General features: G+C 40.5%; 1 protein-coding gene across 1 annotated transcript in view; it reads right to left on the bottom strand.

The window, feature by feature from the left end:
* Positions 1-19,445, bottom strand: part of LOC142761055 (G-protein coupled receptor family C group 6 member A-like) — a 61,217-nt gene extending 41,772 nt beyond the window's left edge. Inside the window, exons 1-3 of the mRNA XM_075864246.1 lie at positions 19,324-19,445; positions 17,095-17,398; positions 9,782-10,609 (exon numbers count right to left, since the gene is read on the bottom strand). Of these exons, the coding sequence (XP_075720361.1) occupies positions 9,782-10,609; positions 17,095-17,398; positions 19,324-19,379 (1,188 nt within the window). The 5' untranslated portion in view covers positions 19,380-19,445. The remainder of the gene's footprint in view (positions 1-9,781; positions 10,610-17,094; positions 17,399-19,323) is intronic.
* Positions 19,446-20,496: the final 1,051 nt, after the last annotated feature.

Raw genomic sequence — 20,496 nt, forward strand, 5'->3', positions numbered from 1 at the left:
GGCGAAAAGGGGTTAAATAGAACAGCGCCAAATAATGTATTCTCTGATTCCCCATTTGTAAGGGCATGGCCAGACGTGGCAGAGTTTTTCCACTGCAAATGTTGGTGCAGATTTGGGGCATTAACGCAACGAATCTGCACCAACATTTGCATATTTGACAGGTAATTCAGACGTTGCAGAAAAGACAGCGGACTTGCCACAGATTTCATTTTTTGCAATCTGCAGTGAAATTCCGCTTCTTCTCCACAACAGACAGTGCATGCTACGGAGGGAAAATTCCGCACCGCAGCCTATGGTCCGCAGTGGAGTTTTCCGCAACGTCTGAACTAACTTGCCTAAAAATGTATTGATTCAACTGTAAAAAACGGCCTCTGGAGAATTCCACTGCGGACTGTCCGCAGCGGAATTCCACAGCAATTCCGCCACGTCTGGCCATGCCCTAACACTAGATACACTTATGTCTTCCAAAACAGCAGTGTCACGTCTTGGGTCGTTACCTGTGCCCAATTGATTACTAGTTGATAGGCTAGTGATATTGGGGCAGATTTAGTGTATGGACCCACGTATGCAGATGAAACCTTCTCACTTGCGGTGGCCAATGGCCGCACGATTTTGCTGGTAATACCTGGATAAATCATGCCACCATTGACCACCGCAAGTAAGTGGGGTTTCAGCCACATTCGGACGCCGCTACGAAGGACCATACCCTGACAATTCAAAATGCTCCAGGCTTCTGGCTCAAATTGTTTCAGAATTCTGGTACACATGTCTTTCATCACATTTATTAACTGTTTTAGACACTTTTTACACCTTGCTCGACAAGGGGACATGGATTAGATGAAAACAGATGTGGTCTAGCAGATAGAGGGCTGGGCTTAAGAGGCGCAGCCGTGCCTCACAATTTTGCTGAAAAATACTGTCAGGAACTAAGTGAACCAAGAGGTGGTATAAGAAAGACAAAAGTGTCAAAACATGTCTAGCCAATGTATCATATAGCACAGGGGTCTCAAACACGTGGCACACAGGGCGCATGCGGCCCTTGAGGCTGTCATCTGCGGCTCGCGGGGCACGAAGGAGGAGCATGCCATATATGGACAGTGACTTCAGGGGCTCCTCCAGCAAAGGAATCCCCGGCCTGAGCGTCGGCAAAGCTCTGGCCGGGGAAACCAGTCCAGGAGGATCCCCTGACGTCACTGTCCATATTTGGACAGTGACTTCAGGGGCTCCTCCAGCAGAGGACTCCCTTGGCCAGAGCACTCTGGCTGGGGATTCCATTCCTAGGAGCCCCAATGAAGCTATCTATAGGGGGGTGGCACTATCTACTAAGGGGTGTGTTAGGCACTATCTACAAAGGTGTGTGTTTGGCACTATATACAAAGGGGTGTGTGTAGCACTATCTACATGTGTGTGGGCATTATAGGGCATTGTGGCATTATCTACAGAGGGCACTATGGCATTATCTACAGAGAGCACTGTGGCATTATTATAGTAATGTAGTATTACAGTAATGTATTGTTCTAGTAATGTAGTATTGTTATAGTATTGTAGTATTATTGATATAGTAATGTAGTATTATAGTAATGTAGTATTATTATAGTAATGTAGTAGTGTTATAGTTATGTAGTATTATTATAGTAATGTTATAGTAATGTAGTATTATTATAGTAATGTATTATTATAGTAATGTAGTATTGTTATAGTAATGTAATAGTGTTATAGAAATGTGGTATTATTATAGTAATGTAGTAGTATTATAGTAATGTAGTATTATAGTAATGTAGTATTGCTATAATAATGTAGTATTATAGTAATGTAGTATTGCTATAGTAATGTAGTATTACAGTAATGTAGTATTGTTATAGTAATGTAGTATTATTATAGTATTGTAGTATTATTGTTATAGTAATGTATATTATAGTAATGTAGTATTATTATAGTAATGTAGTAGTGTTATAGTAATGTAGTATTATTATAGTAATGTAGTATTGTTATAGTAGTGTAGTAGTGTTATAGTAATGTAGTATTATAGTAATGTAGTGTTATAGTAATGTAGTATTGTTATAGTAATGTAGTATTATTATTATAGTAATGTATTATTATAGTAATGTAGTAGTATTATAGTAATGTAGTAGTATTATAGTAATGTAGTATTACTATAGTAATGTAGTGTTATAGTAATGTAGTATTGTTATAGTAATGTAGTATTATTATAGTAATGTAGTAGTATTATAGTAATGTAGTATTATTATAGTAATGTAGTAGTATTATAGTAATGTAATATTGTTATAGTAATGTAGTATTATTATAGTATTGTAGTATTATTGTTATAGTAATGTAGTATTATAGTAATGTAGTGTTATTATAGTAATGTAGTAGTGTTATAGTTATGTAGTATTATTATAGTAATGTTATAGTAATGTAGTATTATTATAGTAATGTAATAGTGTTATAGAAATGTAGTATTATTATAGTAATGTAGTAGTATTATAGTAATGTAGTATTATAGTAATGTAGTATTGCTATAATAATGTAGTATTATAGTAATGTAGTATTGCTATAGTAATGTAGTATTACAGTAATGTAGTATTGTTATAGTAATGTAGTATTATTATAGTATTGTAGTATTATTGTTATAGTAATGTATATTATAGTAATGTAGTATTATTATAGTAATGTAGTAGTGTTATAGTAATGTAGTATTATTATAGTAATGTAGTATTGTTATAGTAGTGTAGTAGTGTTATAGTAATGTAGTATTATAGTAATGTAGTGTTATAGTAATGTAGTATTGTTATAGTAATGTAGTAGTATTATAGTAATGTAGTATTATTATAGTAATGTAGTGTTATAGTAATGTAGTATTGTTATAGTAATGTAGTATTATTATAGTAATGTAGTAGTATTATAGTAATGTAGTATTATTATAGTAATGTAGTGTTATAGTAATGTAGTATTGTTATAGTAATGTAGTATTACAGTAATGTAATATTGTTATAGTAAAGTAGTATTATTATAGTATTGTAGTATTATTGTTATAGTAATGTAGTATTATAGTAATGTAGTATTATTATAGTAATGTAGTAGTGTTATAGTAATGTAGTATTATTATAGTAATGTAGTATTGTTATAGCATTGTAGTATTGTTATAGTAATGTAGTATTATAGTAATGTAGTATTGTTATAGTATTGAAGTACTGTTATAGTAATGTAGTATTATAGTAATGTAGTGTTATTATAGTAATGTAGTAGTATTATAGTAATGTAGTATTATAGTAATGTAGTATTGCTATAATAATGTAGTATTATAGTAATGTAGTATTGCTATAGTAATGTAGTATTACAGTAATGTAGTATTGTTATAGTAATGTAGTATTATTATAGTATTGTAGTATTATTGTTATAGTAATGTATATTATAGTAATGTAGCATTATTATAGTAATGTAGTAGTGTTATAGTAATGTAGTATTATTATAGTAATGTAGTATTGTTATAGTAGTGTAGTAGTGTTATAGTAATGTAGTATTATAGTAATGTAGTGTTATAGTAATGTAGTATTGTTATAGTAATGTAGTATTATTATTATAGTAATGTAGTAGTATTATAGTAATGTAGTATTATTATAGTAATGTAGTAGTATTATAGTAATGTAGTATTGTTATAGTAATGTAGTATTACAGTAATGTAATATTGTTATAGTAATGTAGTATTATTATAGTATTGTAGTATTATTGTTATAGTAATGTAGTATTATAGTAATGTAGTATTATTATAGTAATGTAGTAGTGTTATAGTAATGTAGTATTATTATAGTAATGTAGTATTGTTATAGCATTGTAGTATTGTTATAGTAATGTAGTATTGTAGTAATGTAGTATTGTTATAGTATTGAAGTACTGTTATAGTAATGTAGTATTATAGTAATGTAGTATTGTTATAGTAGTTCAAATAACTAATTGATTAACAATAATTTTGTATTGTGTCAAATTTGAAAGTAATGCGGCCCGTCATCTTCCCATTTTATCAATGTGCGGTCTATTAAGGCTGGGTTCACACGTGGCGGAATTTCACTTGAATTCCGCTGCGGACACTCCGCAGCGTTAATCCGAAGCGGAGCCGTTTCTCCATTGACTTCCACTTTAATTTAGAAGTGTTCGTTTAGACGTTGAGTAAAATTCCGCTGCGGAGCATAGGCTGCGGAGCGGAATTTGGTGTCCGCAGCATGCTCTGTCTGTTGCGGACCAGTGGCGGACTGGTTGCGGACTCATGGCGGAATTTCTCCATTGACTTCAATGGAGAATCTAAATTCCGCAATGAAGTCCGCAGATGTTATGTGTGGTGCGGAAATCGGGTGTGTTGCGGTGCGGATTTCCAGCCGGAGCAGGATATGACATCATCATTCTGTAGAGGAAAGGAAGCCGCCATTTTCGGCTTGCAGTCTGACAGGATTTTTGAAAAGAAGAGAGAAAACTCTGAGGCTGCAATGTCCAGATATAGACGGATGGACATGGAGGTTTCGTCCCTGATAAATCTGGTAAGTACATGTATAAGTTTATGTCATGTTGTTTCAAGTGGTGTAGTATGTATGCTTTAACACTAGAAGCACCTGCAGTATGTCCATATTCTAAGGCAGATAACCATGTAACAGCTCCAACGTGAATCCTGAGTACCGAGCTAACTGCAATATGCACTGTGTACTTATTTTGTAGGTGCATAGTAGGCCAGAAATCTGGGACACCTCTATAGCAGCATATAGCGACCGGAATGCACGTGAGGCGGGATGGACCTACGTGTGCCGCGGTCTGTACCCCGAGTGGGATGGGATGCTGGAGAGGGAGCAAGGAGTGCTTGGTAAGTTTGCATATAGTTTGTAATGCAGATAGTTTAAAACACTGGTTGCTAACATTGTTTTGCATCATTAGCATGCTGTCAATTCTAGGCACTAATTTTGCCTTTCCTGCCTAGCTAAACCATAGCCCAACTTCTGTCATGTCACTATGGCACGTGCGAAGTTGTTGACCACTTTGTTGCGACTGTAAGGGTATGTGCAACTGGCCTCTTGACGTTCCGAAATCGTGCGTTTGACACACCATTTAACGGCAGGAAGTACGTTTTGAAAGCGTTGACAACCATATGCACATTAAAATGAATGGGCAGATTTTTGCCAGCGTATTTGATGCGTATCGGCATGCGCCGTTATAGGGCTTAAATGCTTACTTTTGCCATGGCAACAGGTCGTGGGAACCCAGCCGTAGCCCTAACCACTGGCTAGTAAAGTTCGGACCCAATGATATGGTTGCATTGATGATATCTCCTCAGGACAGGCCATAAGACGCGATTGATGTGAATACACCTGACTTCATCCCCTATGCCCTAATTTAAAAAACATCCTTCCTTTTACAGAAAATGATGTGCGCAACAGGTGGCGGACAATCCGCGACAGATTCCGGAAGCAGGTGTCCAAAACACCAGCAAGTGGCTCCTCTCCGTCACGGTGCGCAGCGATCGCCCACTACGAGGAACTGGCTTTCCTGATTCCGTGCAGGGAGCTACGAAGGTGAGTCTCTATTCGCACACACACCTGGGTTAAAAGGGAGCGCATGAACCACGTGATTCCAATTGAACGGATTTCAATTTCCCTTCTTTGACGCTTACAGTGGACATGTTTGCTTTGCTTTGGCCAGTGTCGTCACGAAAATGTCCCTTAACCTTACACATTATCACCTATCACTCTGCGTTGCTTATGTAACTCATTCTCTTCATGAAGAGAAAGCCTCTTTAGTTCCCCCCCCCCCCCCCCCCCAAGCTTGGTGTCAGTTCGTGTGTGTGGAGAATGGCACAAGGCTATGTTTACGAGATTAGCGACTGACAAACAGGCCTGGGAATGTCTTCTCAATCACCAAACTCAGTGACTTTTTTTTTCTTGCAGAACTCACGGCAATATTCCACCACGGACGCCGCGAGTGAGTGCCCGTGCCCAGGTGCAGGAGCAGCCCGTGGCAGGCTCGTCTGCCAACGTGACGGAGGATGATGTAGCCCACGAGCCAACCCCGGTCCCAGCTGTTCCTCCTGGCAACACCTCTCCAGCCCCCCCGGCAGAAACGTCCCATCGTCGGCAACGAGTGGGTGGCCGAAAGCGTGTGGCCCCAGAGGAACGAAGCGATACGGTCATGGGACAAGCGCTCAACATGATTCGGAGGGTGGAGGCGGAGGATGAATACCATTCTTTCGGGTATTCCGTTGGTGGCCGCTGTCGCGGGATGGAATCCACTCGCCGGGCAGCATATATGACTTGTGTGTTTGCGCTGGCAGATATTTTTGAGGCCCCCCAGCCCCTTTTTTGGCCTTGGGAAGCACATCCAACACAAAATTTAGCAATCAATAGGAGTATCATTGACAGAATAGCCTACTGTTTGGACATGAGACGGATTACTGCTGGGTAGGCTGCACACCAGCAACCCAGGAGTATTGCAAAGGCACGGCCCCTTCAGAAGTCACGAAAAAATACAAGAACATATCTCGAACTGGTACACCACGACTGGCCTACCCAACAGAACCGCAGGGGCAGTGACAATGAAAGATTCTCTCCAAAATATATACCTTCTTAGTTCGCGACAAAAAAGGCACAATGACCTTTGGTTGCTCTTACAGCAACCAAAGGGTCAACCCACAGTCGGACACGGCCTCTTTATTGAGCCTGCGTGAACAAAAGGAGAGGGAAATTCCAGAAACATGTTACTATCTTATTAGCAGACAAAAACATATACTTTGGCGTTGGACGTGTGAAGGTGCAAAAATATAACTTACACGTTGCCATTGCCAACGAAGGACAATGCTCACTATGGTGCGCAGCCCCCTATTCAAATTTTGCAGCCGTCATTGAAGTGGTCGCTCCTGAAGTTAAGCCATTGGCCAACACTTCGGACTAGTAGACTTTGCCAGGCAGATTCACTTCTCCTTCGGGCCACACTTATACATGCCATGGGTGTGTCCAGCACGTGCTCCAAGGAAATGACCTCACAAATGAGGTCAGTGCCTAATTGGGAAGACTTGTTTTGAAAATCCGCAACTAAATCCGCAACGCAATCCGCAACGCAATCCGCAGCACTTTGGCAAAAAACGCACCGTAATCCGCAATGCGGATTATGTGCGGCATTGATGCGGACACTTGCGGAGAAAATCCGCCTCGTGTGGTCATGCCCTTACTCGGCCGAGTTTGAGACCCCAGAAATAGCATGTGCCACTGTGATAAATTGGACACATTTTCTTGTCTAAATTTACACTGTCTAAATCAGTATTAGTAAATCTACCCCAATGAGTGCATTAGGTAAAAATAGCTATTTTGTTAAGAACCAGCAATGCTTCTTCCTCTACTTAGTGCTAATAACGCTGAGATACAAACATCGTTTTTGTCATTAACCCGTTAGTGACCGCCCCATAGTGTTTTTACGGCGGCCACTAACAGGTTTTATTTCGATGCAATAGCCTTTTTACGGCGCTGCATCGGAATAAATAATCAGAGCATGGAGCCAGTAAATGTCCCTGCTCTCAGCTGAGATCTGGGGGCGTCCCTGCTCTAACGGTGAGATCGATATAAGTATCAATCTCACCCGTTTAACCCCTCAGATGCGGTGCTCAAAAGCATGCGCCGCATCTGAGTTGTTTTGGAGAGAGGCAGGGAGCTTCCCTCTCTCTCCCACCGACACCCGGCAATAAGATCGCCGAGTGTCTGTGTCTCCGATGGCAGCCGGGGGCCTAATAAAGGCGCCCAGGTCTGCCTGTGATGTACGCCAGCTAGGTACTGCAAGAGGCATGGCCTAGCAGATGCCTGTCCGTTTTGCACGGACAGGCATAATGCACTGCAATACAGAAGTATTGCAGTGTATTATAAGGGCATGTTCACACGTGGCGGAATTGCTGAGGAATTCCGCTGCGGACAGTCCGCACTGGAAATCCACAGCAGACAGTCTGTCCATTGGTTTCCACACCTTTTTAGCTGTCTTTGTGCAGATCTTGCGGACAGCTCCGCTGCGGACCATAGACTATGGTGCGGATTTGGTATCCGCAGCATACACTGGCTGTTGTGGACTTGATACGTGCTTGTGGCGGAATTTCTCCATTGACTTCAATGGAGTTGCAAAGTTACGCAATGAAATCCGCAGATGTTATGTGTGTTGCGTTGCGGATTGCTTTTACGAACAGGATATTTCATCATTCTGGCTGGACCTATGTGTTTCGAGGTCTATAGCCAGACTGAGATGGAATGTTTTAAAAAAGAGCAGGAAGTACTCTTCACCTGAATCCGCAATGACTAATCCGCAGCAATTTACTGCACATTTTAGGCAAAGGCGCAAAGGAATCTGCAACGCATATTATATGCGGCATTGATGCGGATAGTGTCCTCAGAAATACGCCACCATGCCTTAAATGTGATCGGGAAATTGCATAGTGAAGTCCCCTAGTGGGACGAGTAAAAAAGTTAAAAAAAAGTTTCATCAAAAGTGAAAAAAAAATGAAAAACCCACTTTTTCCCCTTACAAATCGCTTTATTATTAAAAAAACAAAATAAAGTAAAAAAGTTACACATATTTGGTATCGCTGTGTCTGTAACGACCCCAACTATAAAGTTAGTACATCATTTAACCCGCACGGTGAACGTCGTAAAAATAAAATAAAAAACCATGCAAAAATTGCTGTTTTCTTTGAATCCTGCCTTAAAAAAATGGTACAGAAAGTGATCAAAAAGTTGCATCTACTCCAAAATGGTACCAATAAAAACTACAAGTCGTCCCGCAAAAAAAAGCCCACCTACAATTGCATCGGCAAAAAAATAAAAAAGCTATGGCTCTTCAAATATGGAGACACAAAAACAAATAATTTTGAAAAAAAAGTGTTTCTACTGTGTAAAAGTAGTAAAACATACAAAATCTATATGAATTTGGTATCGTTGCAATCGCAACAACTAGCTGAATAAAGTTAGTGTTATTTATATCACATGGTAAATGGCGTAAATTTAGGACGCAAAAAAGTGTGGCGAAATTGCAGGTTTTTTTCTACCCCCCCCCAAAAAAAAGTTAATAAATGTTAATCAATAAATTCTATTTACCAAAAAATGGTGCTGTTAAAAATTACAACTTGTCCCGCAAAAAACAAAACCTTATACAGCTATGTCGATGCAAAAATAAAAAAGTTAGAGCTCTTTGAATGAGATGATGGAAAAACTGAAAAAATAGCTTGGTCATTAAGGTCTAAAATAGGCTGGTTCATTAAGAGGTTACGGGAGTGCAGTTAACAGCCCCACACATTTGAAATGTCAGGTTTACATTAAGGGGATATTCAATATCCGCAAATAAACGTTATTCTCTACATAACGAAATGTTCCTCACGACTTTCATAATCTCTGCTTGCTGAATTGGAACATTAATTGTTTACCTCCAGCGAATAAAAGTCTGTCCTAACCATGTGATTGACACACAGATTCACGGCTTGTTAGACGTTACACATATCAGTCCTGTACCTGTGTGTCCATCACATAATCAGTAAAGATTTTTATTCACTGGGAGTAAACAATGAAGGTTTCTATTGAATGACTGCAGGCAGAGATCTTGAAAACCACGATAAATTGTAACAGAAAATATATTGGAAAATTATATAACTTTTCATTATGCAAAGAAAAACATTTATTTGGTGAAACGAGAAGACCCTTTTAATATTAAATGATTATAGCTGAAAAAAAATAATCATACATTTTCTAATTCTAGACGGCTTGTTATATAGATATACCTCCCATGGTGCAAAAGCTTTTGGATTCTTGCAGTTCCGATCCAAACATAGGTTTCCAATTGCATGTGCTACCGCAGTCACTGCCAACTGCGTACTGTAGACGAACCCCGGTTGTACTGTGTCTGAAAGAAAATCAACTCTGAGAGACTTGTTTTTCACCACGCTTGTATTCAATATGGCTTCCTTGGAATAACTGGTAACACAGCCGTACAGTTCATTGTATTTTACCTTCGGACAATCAGACAAAAGTACTGCATACTGGTCCAAAAGACGGTTCACCTCAAACTTTTGTTTATTTAGATTTTTGATGTAATCCTGAAAGGATGTAGTATCTCCACTCTTAAATGTAAATCCAATGACTTGTCCAATTTTTTGAATGTATGGAATGCTACTAATTCCATTGGACACCGACCAGCTGTCACTAGCTATCCATGTCTTTTGTATTTTCTTTTCCATTACTTTTTTAAAAAGTTTTACTAAAAGTGAAGGTTTGATAAAAGCAACAATGACATTCACTCTAGTTTCACTTAGTATTTTGTTGATGGTTTCATCTATACGGGATTGTACTGTGCTGTCAGATAAGTGAGCAGGGATAATCTCTTTAAAAGCAATGCAGACATTGATTTGAACAGCCTGGATGCCAAAGCTTTCTAGAGCCGATCGCCCATAGTCATCATCCATAACAATAATTCCAATCCAATTCCAACCAGAGGAATTAATGAGTTTTGCCATTGCCCTAGTTTGGTAGGAGTCATTTGGAATTGTCCTCAAGAAGGCAGGGAAGCGAAATTTATCACTGAGTATTTCAGCAGATGATGAATGGCTAATCTGTGAAAATAATTGTTGGAATTAATTGTATACAAAATCATATAGCGCCAAATTAAAGTATTGCTTTTATACCATTCTGCTCTTCATCTCCACATACGATTTATTTTGCCCCTACCATCACACTACAAATATTTTCCATATTTCCACTTGCCACCAAGTGTCTTCCTCTTTTATATATGACATTTAATCTATCTATGTAGATTTAAATAGGAACTGCACATTCATCAAACTTTTGATATGTCATAGAGGCATATCAAATGTTTGGATTGGTGGGGGTTCGGAGCTGAGACCCCCCACCATTGTTGAAACAAAGGTACAGAAGCGTTTTAGCCAAACGCCTTGCACCTTCGGCTGTGATCAGCGCTCTTCATTAGGCTGTAGACGTCTTACATAGATCGTCTATGTTAGCTGTATTCATCTTGAAAGAGAGCGCCGATCACAGCGGAAGGTACAGGGCACTCAGCTAAGCGCTTGCGCACCATCGTTTTAGCTATGGTGGGGGTCTCAGCAACCAGACCCCCACCGATCCAAGCTTTTGATATGTCTTTATGAGCTGTACATAGAACAGTGATTGTGATGAACCTCTAAGCCCCATGCCCTATAGCAAAGGCTTGGTCTATCCATAAGCTAGGTACACCTCAAATTGGTAGTATGAACATCATAAAGAGGTAGTCTCAGTACAGACATAGATCGTGTTTTTCTAGGATATGCCATCAGTGTTCAATCGATATGCCTCCCGATGTAACCTTCTTTATCTCCTGCAGGCTCCACTCAGCTTCCTGCATCGGCCAATGATCAACCATGCAGACCCCTGTCGAACAGACATTGGTGATATATCCTGTCCTGAGACAACCCCTTTAAAGTTAGTACTTTTCTTATAAACGTTTAACAAGGGCAGAACAAAATATAGAGAAAGTAGTGTTTTTTATTTATTCTAGTAAATTTTTCCAGTATTAGCTCACAACATACATTTGTATAACATACTATACATGTGTACCAAATAATGGTTGAACTGTTACATACAGTGCTGTGAAATAATATTTGCACTCTACCATATGTCTTCTGTTGCATATGTCTTACACTGAATAGTCTCTGATCTTTAAACAAAATGTAATATAAGGCAAAGAGAACCTGACAAAAACACATAATAAATTACTACTGCATTTAATTAATAACATTATGAAACTCCTTTATCACTAACATAAAAACTTAACTAATCTGTAAACTGTTGCACCACCTTTAAAGGGGTTGTCCACTTACTGAAATCTGATGACCTATCCACCGGATCTGCTTCTGGCAACGTCATCCCGCGGCCGGAGGCAGGCATAGTGGCGGATCTGTGCGGGGTTCGGGTGTCGGACACACACTAAACATATACTGATAACCTATCCAGTGGATAGGTCATCAGTTGCCAGAAAGTGGAAAACCCCAATTTTTGCTTTGTATAAAGCTTTAAACACTTCCCAAAAATGAATGTCAGTCTTTTGCTTGGCTGTGGAATAGCAAACATGGAAGCCGACCATGTGGTTGCTATAGGGCCTTCGGAGAAAAGGAGCAACAGCCCTGGTTGCTTCCATCCCCTTTGTTACTGGAAGGCCAGAAACTGTGCAAGTCTTCCCTTCCCAGAGAAACAGAACTGTTTGCAAGCAATAGGTGGGGAATCGGCCCAAGGGTCATGGAAATGGGTTGAAGAGGGAAACAAGCACCAGCCATTTCTGTCCTGGGTGGCAAAATAATGGAGTGCCCATTTTGACATTTGCTATGGGGGACACTCTCTTCTATGTATGATACTGTCAGAACTGCTTTAATTCAGACCGCTTTTTGTTAATGAGCTGTCACTTAAGGGCCTACCACAAAAGGGGTAAACAGCGTTTTTAGTCCAAGGGCCACATTGTCAGATTGTTTTACTTCAAAGGGAAACCACAAAACTTAAGTTGCTTTAAACTCAACTCATACAGTACACTATAGTTTACAGTGCTAGGTAAATTGACCTTATAATAGTGGCAACCATAGTGCTCCCATAACAGTGTGTCAACTACAGTATCCACATAACAGTGACACCTGCAGTGCTCAATAACAGGGACAGTTAGGCCTCATGCACATTTCAGTTTTTTCCTTCAGGGTGCTATCCGTTTTTGTCACTGATAGCACCCTGAACCCATTCATTTCAATGGGGCCATGCACAGTTCAGTTTTTTTGACGGTCCGTTTCTCCTTTCCGATCCAAAGTAGAGCATGTCCTACTTTGGTCCGGGATTCCGTGACCGTGAGGCCCATGCAAGTCAATGGGGCCGTCAAAAAAACTGAAGGCACACGGAAGGCATCCGTGTGCCGTCCGTGTGTGACGAAGCCGTTGCCTAGCAACCGCCGGGCGGGCAGAAAAACATTAGAAAACTATTACACTAATCGGCAGCCACTTGTCTCTATCAATAACTGATAGAGAAAAGAGGCTGCTGATTAAAAATAAAATAAAAAGCATTTCATACGTACCCGGTCGTTGTCTTGGTGACGAGTCCCTCTTCTTCCTCCAGTCCGACCTTCTTTTGTGACGCAGCAGCCTGTGATTGGCTGCAGAGGCCGCTGCAGCCTGTGATTTGCTGCCGAGGCCGCGGCAGCCTGTGATTGGCTGCCGAGGCCGCGGCAGCCTGTGATTGGCTGCAGCGGCGACATGAATTGAACGTCATCGCTGGAGGCCGGACAGGAGGAATGTAAGTATGAACTTATTTTTTAATTATTTTTTTCATTACATTTAAATTGTATTTTCAGCGTGCCGAGCATGGTACTGTGCAGGGTGCTGAAAGAGTTAGTGCAGCCCATTAACTCTTTCAGCACCCTGGACAGTACCATGCTCAGCGCACGGAAACGGAAACACGGAGTGCACGCGGGAGTGCACACGGAAAGCACACGGCCGCTAAAACGGGTTCACGGACCCGTCAAAAGCGGCCGTGAAAACAGTGATGTAAGTGTGCACGAGGCCTTATAGTGTCCCCATAATGATAACAGTTATAGTTCTCCATAAAAATGAGTCACAATGCCCCATAACAGTGTCTTATCCACAGTGCCCCATAAAAGTGTTAGCCACAGTATCCACAACATAGTCCTCACATAACAATAAAAGCCACAGTGCTCCTTAACAGTGACATCTACAGTGTTTCATAGCTGTGACATACATAGTGCCCCCCAAGCCACAGAACATCCTGAGCACCAGCCGCAGACCCCCTTACGTAGGTAAGGTATGTAAGGTCAGAATAAAATAACCTTATTTCATGCTCTGCCTAAAAAAATGGTAGACATTCTATAGAATAATTAGGCATTCTATTAAAATATCTAGGTAAAGTATAAAAGGTCAGAATGAACTAACCCTATTTGATACCTTGCCAAAAAACTGCTAGGCATTGTATACAATACCTTAGTTTTACACTTTGCTGATAACATATGTCCATACACACTCCTATATTGATGTGGGTGTGTAAATAAACACACTTTTCATACTATGCTACTAAATGCACTAATTTTAACAAACAATTCAATGCAAACATAGATTGCATAGAATGCTCAGTTAATTCAGATAATTGAAAAGGGGGAGATTTCTGTTGCAGCAAGCTTTTTTCCAGCCAGAGACACTCCTTTTTCCAAATCTTTTGTTCATATAGCTATGGCATTAGAGGAGGGAGACAAAGAGAAGAGAAATAAATGCCTCCAGGTCAGTCTTAATCATAGTATGGGCAAAAAGAAAAGCTGCTCTGGGACCCAAACCATTTAGCAATCCTCCCCCTATGTGAAGCCCACTTTAAACATCCTCTGTAGTGGCTTTGGTAGTGGTGTTTTCTGATTCTCTATGGCACCATTATATGTTTGCTGCATGGCAATAATTATGTAAGTGCCGTATGGTGGGATACTTTGGGTGGTATTTTAGCAGTATTACTCTCCCTTTGCACCTTTCCAAAAAGTGGGGATCACCAAAACAGGTGTAAAACCTGTTCCAGGGCCATTGGAACTGCAGAACGTATGTAGTAAAGAGAGCAGGCGCCTCACCCTGTTGATGTAGCAGGAGGTGTAAGTTGTATGCCACAGTACAGAGTACCAACCAGCCAATCATTTAGGAGCAGGGGAGAGCCGCAGATCAAGAGGAAGGGATTTTGGTGCATATGAAGGGCCACACTCTAAGGCCCAGTTCACAATGAGTTTTTTCACGCCGATTTTGACGCAGAAACCGGCCGAAACAACCTCCCATTGATTTCAATGGGAGGCAGAGGCCTTTTTTACCGCTGCTTTTTGTAGCCGCTCGTGGTAAAAAACAGTGGCATGCTCTTTCTTGCTGCGGTTCTGCCTCTTACCTCCCAATGAGTAAACATTTTTCATAGCATTTTTTGTCCGCGATGCTCAATGGCCGGGGGCAAAAAATGCTGTGAAAAACGCAGTGAAAATCGCGGCAAGAATTTGCAGGCTGGTCAAAATCTGCCTCAAAATTCCTAAAGGAATGTTGAGATAGATTTTTCTGCCTGCAAAAAAACTCTGTATGAACAGGGCCTTAGGCCCTGTTCACACGGAGTTTTTTGACACGTTTTTTGACGCGGAAAACGCGTCGGAAAACGCGCCAAAAACGACCCAAAATGACTCCCATTGATTTCAATGGGAGACGGAGGCGTTTTTTTACCGCGAGTAAAAAAAACGCCTCGCGGCAAAAAGAAGGGACATGACCCTTCTTGATGCGGTTTCCGCGTCCAAAACCGCATTGAAAGCAATGGGGACACGTCAAAAAACACCTCGAAATAGTGAGGTGTTTTCTGACGAGTATATTGCCGAGTGTTTTGGAGGAGTTTCTTGCAGGAGTCGTCTCCTGCTGCTAGTCCAGCCCAGCAAGGGGCTGTCATTTCCTGTCTGCTGTGGAGCCTGAAAAACATCGTGGACAGAACTCAGGGATACAGAAAACCGAAGTCCTGCATCCAAATCGAATACAAGTAAGTGCAATTGCTCCTATGTTCCATACATGCTATACATGTATGGAGCTGTGCATTTTTTTTTTGAGATTTTTTTTTTTTATATTTTTTTTTTATATTTTTTTTTGAGATTTTTTTTTTTTAATTTTTTAATTTTGTTATGCAGTTGTTCATGTATGTCATCTCTTTTTTATTTTTTTTAACATTTCAGGAACAGAAATGACGACAGCAGAGGTGTACCACCAAATGGACATTGATGTTGGGAAATTGATTCAAGAAGTAAGTATACTTTTTTTTTTAATGTGGGCCTGTTCACATCAGCGTGGTTTCCGCTGAGGGGTTCCGTCGGTGCTTTCAGTCAGGGGAACCCCTCAACGGAAAGGCAAGTGTGAAGTGGTGACAGATCCGTTGCTAATGGTTTCTGTTTGTCCCCGTTGTGCAAAGGGTTCTGTCGTTTCGACTGAACCAATACCGCAGTGTAGGGAATCCCATTAGCAACGGATCCATCAGCATTGAAGTCAATGATGATGCAAACAGAAAACAATGTTTTTTTTAATGTGGGCCTGTTCACATCAGCGTGGTTTCTGCTGAGGGGTTCCGTCGGTGCTTTCAGTCAGGGGAACCCCTCAACGGAAAGGCAAGTGTGAAGTAAGTTCCGTTTGCATCACCATTCATTTCAATGGTGACAGATCCGTTGACAGAAGGATGTCAGGCTGGGTTCACACGACCATGTTACGTCCGTAATGTACGGAACGTATTTCAGCCGGAAGACCCGGACCGAAGACAGTGCAGGGAGCCGGGCTCCTAGCATCATAGTGATGTATGACGCTAGGAGTCCCTGCCTCTCTGCAGGACAACTGTCCCGTACTGTAATCATGATTACAGTACGGGACAGTAGTTCCACGCAGAGGCAGGGACTCCTAGCGTTGTACATCACTATGATGCTAGGAGCCCGGCTCCCTGCACTGTCTTTGGTCCGGGTCTTCCGGCCGAAATACGTTCCGTACATTATGTACGTAACATGGTCGTGTGAACCCAGCCTCATGCGTGTGAAAACCTCGGCAAAAACAGCCTGAAAAACCGCCTGGAAAACCGCCTCAAAAACCACGTCAAAAACCACGTCAAAAACCACATCAAACATGAAAACCTCCAGGGTCAGTTTTTACAGGAGGAATTTTCCTCCTGCAAAAAACTCCGTGTGAACAGGGCCTAAGACTGCTGAGAGAATGGAGAGCCTCTAGTGGTAAAGACCCCTTAAACATCTTCCAACTAAGGCAGAGTAAAGAGGGGGAGAGAGAAGCCCTATGTAGAAGAGAAGTGTGTGTGTGTGAAAGAGAGCTGCAGAGGCAGAACAGCAGAAGACTACCACAAATTGTCAGCCGAAATGAACAATTCATCTGGACCGTTACACCAAATAGGTTTGGCAGCTATAGGTTTGACGCCCATCAGCATGTCCACCATTAAGACCTTAATTTATTAAGAACCTTGTCATTGTTATAAATAGAAATATAAAATCTAAAAAATAATGTTCAAAGGTTTTTCTCACCTGTGGGATGAGTTGAGTATTCAGCAACCTTGCAACAGCAATAGAAACTTCTGAATAGCTATCTCCAATGACAGCTTTAACATTGGGTGTATAATCTGAATAATTACACTTGAACGCCAGCATTTCCACAGAAGTGTTGTATGCAGATAGGAAACGTAATGTTGCTGAAACTGCCAATGTGGCTTCTGAACAAGTGTCATAAATTTCATATCCAAGTTTTATTCCAGGTATGAGTGAAGAATTGTTTACCATCTCTATAGCATGGGCCATGGCCAGTAATTGTAAGAATCCTTGCATCTCAAATCTGCAATAATAAAAAATGATGATATTAAAATTAATTGCATGTGTTCATTGTATTACCAATTTTCAGTGAAGAAAAAACGTGTTTAAGAGATACTGACATTGGGAGTACAATTGGAATTTAAATGCTGATCATTAGGGAGATCTAGGTAAAAGATTCTAATATAAATAAAACAGAATCTACAGGGTTCATAGAAATGCTATTATACAGTTCCTCTCAGAATTTCTTATCATTATGAGACACTATTATTAAATGGACAGTAAGTAAGTTTCTGCAACGGATTTCATTGCAGAAAATCCACAGCGTAATACAGTAAGCAGCATTATTTGCGTGGTGTTTTTTTCAATACACAGCAGGTTCTAACGAATACGTATGGCTACCATTTTCAGCCCATAGAATTCAATGTTAACTTAAAAATGCATGTTTTGTGTTCGCATAGTTCACATGTGCGTATTTGTTTTTATCACCCATATTTCTGCAACATTACAAAAACAGCAAAAAATTGTTAATCCTTATACAAAAAAACAGATTTAAATGGACTGCTCAGAATACGGGAAACTAGATCATTAAATGGGATGGGAGGTGTCACTTACAATGAAAGGCTAGAAAAATTGGACTTGTTCAGCTTGAAAAAAAGACGTCTTAGAGGGGATCTTATAAACATGTACCGTGTTTCCCCGAAAGTAAGACAGTGTCTTACTTTCTTTTTATCCCCAAAAGCCCGACTATGTCTTACTTTCGGGGTATGTCTTATATTGTAAAAAAATTGTCGAATTTTTTTTTTTTTTTTTTTCACAAACTTTATTTAACTGTTTTACATTTTTTTTTTTTAGTCCCACCAGGGGACTTCACTATGCGATGTGCCGATCGCATATATAATGCTTTGGTATACTTAGTATACCGAAGCATTATTGCCTGTCAGTGTAAAACTGACAGGCAACCTATTAGGTCATGCCTCCGGCATCGCCTAACAGGCAGATGCTGAAGGCAGACCTGGGGGTCTTTGTTAGACCCCCGGCTGTCATGGAAACCCGACGGCGACCCGCGATTTGTTTGCGGGGGCGCCGATCGGGTGACAGAGGGAGCTCCCCCCTCTGTCAAACACATTAAATGCCGCTGTCGCTATTGACAGCGGTATTTAATGGGTTAAACTGCCGGAATCGGCGCGCGCTTCGATTCCGGCAGTTGCAGCAGGAGCAAGTGCAGGGGACGGCGCGGTGACATATGGAGAGGGGGCGGCGCGGAAGTGGGCAGGAGGCGGCAATACCCCCGTGTTTCCCCGAAAGTAAGACATATGTCTTACTTTCGGGGTACGGCTTATATTAGCCGACCCCCCTGAAACCCCCGATACGTCTTACAATCGGGGGTGTCTTACTATCGGGGAAACACGGTATATATATGTGTGGTCAATACAAGGAACTGGCACATAATCTGTTCTTTCCAAGGACTCTACAAAAGGACAAGGGGACATCCATTGCGTGTGGAAGAAAGACATTTTAGACATTCATATAGTAAAGGGTTCTTTACAGTTAGAGTGGTGAAGCTATGGAATACCCTACCCCAAGAGATAGTAATGGCAGATACTATGTCATCATTTACAAAAAGACTAGATGCTTATTTACTGACAAATGGCGATGAGGGATATAACTAATCAAGCAGTGAAAGATGGGTAATTTATTGAGAAAGTTTGATGGACATGTGCCTTTTTTCAACCTTTGTAATTACTATGTAACAATACAGAACAAAAGCAAATACAATACAGAAACAAAATTGTAAAAAAAAACTGTACTACGCATCCGTATTTTATCTGTATTTTCATAAGCACACAAATCCAACACACAATTTAAAAACATTTATGTACAGTTCTGTTTGGCTTCTGTATTTTTGTATTTTAAATTGACATATTAATAATTAGTCAAACTACTCACCCTTCACATTTCTGGATAGCTGGCTTTTGGGGATATCCCCTTGCGGAGTTGACCATTTTACCATGAACCGCAAATAGACCACCAATAATAATATCACCGTGGGCTCTAGCACCTACAAAATCATCAGGAATCAGACAGCATTGCAATCCACTGATCAGTATCCCAATGGTGATAGACAGTCCATATAGTGCCATGTCTGTGGCTCATGCTCCTGTTTCTGGATGTGAATTCAGGTTAGTAGTTCCTCAACTTGAACTCTCGTAGTATGTCAGCTGGAGCCAGATGCACCTTGCTCAAGTTAATTCTCTTTGTTATGGGCACAGCTGCTTTTGTGTTTCTATGCGGGCTCCAACGATTCTAGATTAAGATAACACACATATAAAAGACCATATTTACAAATAACAGGACTACGAAAACGTCATAATGGCTATTGAATATTTTGGCATCTGTTTAACTGCATCTTCTGAACATTGCAGACAGTACTATGAACAAGCTCACCTCTCCTGTTATCTCTTCCACATTGATTTTTTTTCAAGGATTTGTATGCATGCCATAAATATAAGTATTAGGTAAATGTAGAGCTATAAAACGGAATCTGCTTAATCCCTGGAAGCTAACACCGTGTCAATAATTATCAAGCGATGACAGGTACGGAACCAGTAAGTATATAGATTTATGGTCTCCTTACCTATGGGGATTTAGAAGTAGTAATAGTAGACAGTATAGAATGAGATCATCTAATACTGCAAATAGGATCTGCAGTTGTATCTGTTTTCTAAGTGTGACAACTCCTCAATACTAGATTTGATCAAACTTGGATATTCATTGATCTACAGAAAGGGGTGGTTTCTTTCAGGCTAGATGAATAAGAGTAGTTGCAACCTTTTTATATTTATTAGAGGAATGCGAGGGTAAGATCTCTAAATATTGGAACTTGGATCATACATACAGCTGAAATAGCATTGAATATTTTAGCCCAAAACATTTGTATAGGACGGCAGGTCATACATGATAATATGTCCGTTCAGGATGCTAGTATGCCTAACACCTGAGTACAGCTGTGTGAAATATTTCATGGAGTCTATAGATTAACCTATACATTCCTAAGTGTGTTCATAAACAATTTCCATACATGTACCACATCGATTTAATTTATGCTTCTATTAACCCCTT

The sequence above is a fragment of the Rhinoderma darwinii genome, chromosome 4 (assembly GCF_050947455.1).
Source record: "Rhinoderma darwinii isolate aRhiDar2 chromosome 4, aRhiDar2.hap1, whole genome shotgun sequence".
Lineage (NCBI taxonomy): Eukaryota > Metazoa > Chordata > Amphibia > Anura > Rhinodermatidae > Rhinoderma > Rhinoderma darwinii.